At 44.8% G+C, this 4,869-nt stretch overlaps 2 protein-coding genes across 2 annotated transcripts; both read right to left on the reverse strand.

Moving 5' to 3' along the window:
• Positions 1–1,016: 1,016 nt before the first annotated feature.
• Positions 1,017–1,229, reverse strand: LOC308116386 (phosphatidylinositol N-acetylglucosaminyltransferase subunit Y-like; the record flags this gene model as incomplete). Its single annotated transcript, XM_080474555.1, has 1 exon — positions 1,017–1,229. The coding sequence occupies one exon, from the start codon at positions 1,227–1,229 to the stop codon at positions 1,017–1,019; it is 213 nt and encodes a 70-aa protein (XP_080330681.1).
• A 33-nt stretch (positions 1,230–1,262) lies between these two features.
• pyurf (PIGY upstream open reading frame) lies at positions 1,263–2,898 on the reverse strand (the record flags this gene model as incomplete). The annotated part of the gene is made up of 2 exons (XM_080474554.1): positions 2,628–2,898; positions 1,263–1,407 (listed from the first exon to the last, which is right to left on the reverse strand). The coding sequence occupies exons 1-2, from the start codon at positions 2,810–2,812 to the stop codon at positions 1,263–1,265; spliced, it is 330 nt and encodes a 109-aa protein (XP_080330680.1). The 5' UTR covers positions 2,813–2,898.
• Positions 2,899–4,869: the final 1,971 nt, after the last annotated feature.

Raw genomic sequence — 4,869 nt, forward strand, 5'->3', positions numbered from 1 at the left:
TTTACGTGTGCGAGTCTGATGGAACCTGGTTCGTCTCGACTCGTTAAACTCGTCATTGTACGACCGTTTTTATAACTAAACTCCCTCCAGGATGTAAAGATTTTCCGGACGGAGCGATGATGCTGATTGGTTACGCTGACTCATTAAAACTCGGTGAACAAAGGTGAAGTTCTTCTGGATTGGATGCTAATGCTATGTGGCTAACAATAGCTGTTTTGCGGCTAACAATAGCTGCTGTGTGGCTAACAATAGCTGCTGTGCGGCTAACAATAGCTGCTGTGCGGCTAACAATAGCTGCTTTGTGGCTAACAATAGCTGCTGTGCGGCTAACAATAGCTGCTGTGCGGCTAACAATAGCTGCTGTGTGGCTAACAATAGCTGCTGTGTGGCTAACAATAGCTGCTGTGTGGCTAACAATAGCTGCTTTGTGGCTAACAATAGCTGCTGTGTGGCTAACAATAGCTGCTTTGTGGCTAACAATAGCTGCTGTGTGGCTAACAATAGCTGCTGTGTGGCTAACAATAGCTGCTGTGTGGCTAACAATAGCACGATGAGCCTCAAGCTGCTCCATCGTATCTCAGAGTTTCAATCGTCTCAATAAAACAGTTTAATCGTCCGCGAGTCAATCAGACATTTATTGAGAAGCCAGAGGAAAAGTTCTCTTCACCGTTTGTTACTCTGCAGCCACAGGGAGGAGGACCTCCAGGAGGAGGACCTTCAGGGTGGAGGACCTTCAGGGTGGAGGACCTCAGGGAGGAGGACCTCAGGGAGGAGGACCTTCAGGGAGGAGGACCTCCAGGAGGAGGACCTTCAGGGAAGAGGACCTCCAGGAAGAGGACCTCCAGGGAGAAGGACCTCCAGGGAGGAGGACCTTTAGGGAGGAGGACCTTTAGGGAGGAGGACCTTCAGGGTGGAGGACCTCCAGGAAGAGGACCTTCAGGGAGAAGGACCTCCAGGGAGAAGGACCTTTAGGGAAGAGGACCTCCAGGAGGAGGACCTCCTTGTGGCTGCAGAGTCTAGTTGTGCCTGAACAGCTTGATGCCCATCCAGCTCCAGAGGTGGAAGAAGACGTAGACGGGGATGCAGACGGGCAGCAGCAGGCTGTAGAAGCACAGACTGCTGCTGCTGGTGCAGCCCTGAGGGAAGTTCTCGTCCACCGCTGCCGAATAGAACAGACCAAGGAGGGACACGAAGGGCACCAGGCCCACCATCAGGGAGAGCGAGAACATGGCGGCAGTCCTCCTTGGACCTGGATCTGGTCTCTACTGCTGCTCCGGAGCGTCTGAGGAGTCCTGGTTCTTCTGGATCAGCCTGGCGTCCTGAGGGATCATGTTGGGGATGCCGTCCAGAACAGGGTAGGCGATGCCCAGCTCCTCGTTGATCAGCTCGTTGGTCGAAGCCTCGTACCTGCAGACAGACGTCACACGTTCACGTCTCCGCAACACATGAAGAAACAGGAAGTGAAGGTTTCAGGAACTTCCTGGAAGATGTTAAAAGCTTTTCTCAGACTTTTCTTTCTCCTGTTCCACGAGTTTCTTCTTCACCAGCAAAGAAAAAAGGAGTTCCAGCACCGTTGTGGGGAGATTATCTTGATGTGATACGTGTCCAAAACCAGTCTGCCTCTTCCCCATAGAGCAAACCCACTTCGACCGCAGCTTAATAAACATGTCCATTTTTAAATCAACTCAGAAGGTCATTCTTACATGAGCTTTATGTCGTTGATGGTGCCGACCCATTCTCTGGCTGTGTATGGTACACAGCCAGAGAATGGGTCTACACCTAAAGTGGTAGAGTATCTTAATCTCTATTATTTCCTCTGTTTTGTGAATCTCCGACCAAAAAAACGTTTTTGTTGTAATAAAGAACCTCTTTAGGCACTTCCAGGCATATTCCCCCCATGTGTGTGAATTAGTGCATTTCCAAGTTTGACTAGTTTCAATCAGAACTTTTTAAATTTCTCTAGAAAGAAATGAGTTTTCACAAAGATCCTGAATTTTCTTTAAAACGCTGAGAGTAATAATCCAACTTGGTCATCGAAGGTCCGTCTGTGTTCTCCCATAATTAATGTTTCAAGCTATTTGTTTATGAATCCCTGATGAAAGTGCATTAAAACTCACCGTGTAGAATTTAAGCGTCATCAGGTTATTGCAGTTCCACAGTGCCCCCTTGTGGTCAGTTTATTATTTACTCGTTTGTGCGTTGGGACTCTGGCAGGAAGAGTTCATATTGTGCTTTACTTCATTATTGTTTTTAAGAGCTCCCGATCAGACGTGTATGTTTGAAGCACACTGGAACCGTTAAACTGCAGAACAAGGTCTGGATTATTGTTTACGGATTATATTTAAAGATTTTTTTTTTTTGTTTGAGTAAAACTGTACATGTGACAGGGATAAAAGGATATATCTATAAATTCATATATTGTATTTCATTTTAAAGAAGCATCTGATTTACTTTTCATTATGATTTAAAAACATTTAATCGTTTCTAGTTGGTTGATATGTGAACATGATTTATTAGTGTCCCTCTGTCTTCGTGTTTAAAACCACTAATTAGGAGAAACTTTGATTAAATCGCTCCTGATCTTTAAATAACCTCCGAAACAGCTGAACAAACGGACACCGACTCACCGGAGCGGCTTCTTGGACAGCGGACACACCAGCACGTCCAGCAGAGACGCGTCGAACGGCGGCTGCGCTTCGTCCTTCAGGCCGCTCAAACGTCTCACCGAGGCGGGATAAACCGTGGGAAACACCGCGTACCGACCCGGAGCACCCGGCGCTGTCAGCAGGCTGCTCGCAACACGCCTTAACATGACCGGCAGCACAGAGGAACAGCGGAGACGGGGGACAGGGGGACGTAAACAGGAAGAAGACGGGCTGGACACCGGAAGTAGAATCAACTTCCGGCTATCGAAGGTTACACTCCGTGATCTTCACTCAGAAATGTAAAAATAAAAGCAAACAAAACAATTTATAGTAGACATTCCACCATTTAAATCTAATAATTTATTCATAATATAACTTAGTACAATTTTTACGTGTCTATAAATATTGATGTTTATTGAATTTAAACGTTTTTAAATGTAATTCTCATATCCGACCAGCAGGGAGCAGTATTGCGTCGTTAAATTTCAGCCAATGTGATTTGATCAAAATATTAAATTATTAAAAAAAATATTCGGAGTGAATATCATTATTCTGCTCAGCCACAACGTTTCTGTAATTATTAGTTTCAATCTTTCATGAGGGTTGAGATTATTTAGTCAGTTTCTTCTTGGAAAACAAAACCAAAAAACAGACTTTGCATGTTAAAACCAAGGAGGAGGAACCAAATGGTGAATGTTGTTACTCTTTCTGTTTGTTCTCTGATCTTCGGACCCTGCAGATGTCTCGAACATGATTCCCCAGCAGGTTACAGACATACAATATTAAGCAGTGCCAGCTCCAGCAGAGTCCTCCACTCCTTCATCCCTCCACTCCTTCATCCCCCCACTCCTTCATTCCTCCACTCCTTCATTCCTCCACTCCTTCATTCCCCCACTCCTTCATCCATATGGCTAAGGTTATTGCACTGAGACTTTCCTGGCAGGATCCTAACTTGTTTTAAAACTGCTTCTAGCTGTAATATATCCCACTGCCTGCTCCATGACAGACCTGCTAATATAGATGTTTTTCTTCCTTTTCCAAATTTCAGAGGATGAATGCAGCAGCGGCAGCAGCGGCGGCAGCAGCAGCAGCAGGAGCAGCTCAACAGGCCTGCTTCTTTTTTCCTCCTTCTGTGGGCTGGTTTGCTCCAGAGAGGTATCCATCATGTCTGACAGCTTCCACAGAGCACGGAGGCTGAAACAGCACCAACATATGTTCAAGCCGGTGTGACACCAATGACCGAGTGCCTGCCTGCTGGTTATTATCAGTGTTTACCTGGATACCAAAGTGCTCACCTTGAAAATAAAGCACACACTATTATTTTCTCAAGACGAATTACCCACCATCATCCACACCCAGTCGATCGCAACAAAACAAGCACAAGGAGCCAGAGAATCCTGACGCAGGAACACGAAAAGGCCCAAATAAATCTCAAATGAAGAAGAATCGTGTGCAAAATGCAAACAAAGATGCAGAAAGACGATCACAATGACCATAAAGACACTCATAACAATTAAAATGAGTCGATGCAACCACAGAGAGACAAAACAAGCACAAACAAGGAAAAAAATAAAATCTTCATGGAGGAAGAATAAATGGCCAGAAAAACTGAAACGACAAAAAAAATCACCAGACGAAATAACAACAGGACGAGACGAGATGCACAGAAAGACGACTAACATACAAAACTATAACAGCTATGTGACGAAGACACAAACCGGCACAAGAGAAGCAAAGAATTTCACACACACATACAAAAACACCCAAAATTACAAGAAAGGCACAAAGATGGGAAAACGTGGGGGGGTTCCAGTCTCTTGCTGGGTTCCTGGAGGTTCGGTTCCTGAGTCAGGAGCGACTGGATTTGAGCAGCAGCAGTAAAAACATCAAATGTTTCCTGTAATTCAACAGGACTTGTGATTGATTCTCATTCCTTCAACTCGCTGGAGACAAAGACTCACAGCAGCTGGAAAGAAAGTTATCTTCACCTCTATTGTCTTCACTAATTAGAAAGCAGCAGTGGAAGAGAAACACACACTTTAATTACATGAATTTAGCAAACCTCAGATGGTTTCCCTGAAAAGGAACATTCAAATAAAGACCATTTTATGTTTTGATTCAAGGTGAAACTCGACTTAACAGCGAAATACATTGTTTAGATTTCACATCTTTTCTCCTGAGATAAATCCAGAGGTCATCAGACGACTGAGGAAGAGAAAAATGA

This window comes from Lipophrys pholis (assembly GCF_963383615.2).
Source record: "Lipophrys pholis genome assembly, chromosome: 11".
In the NCBI taxonomy this organism is placed as follows: Eukaryota; Metazoa; Chordata; class Actinopteri; order Blenniiformes; family Blenniidae; genus Lipophrys; species Lipophrys pholis.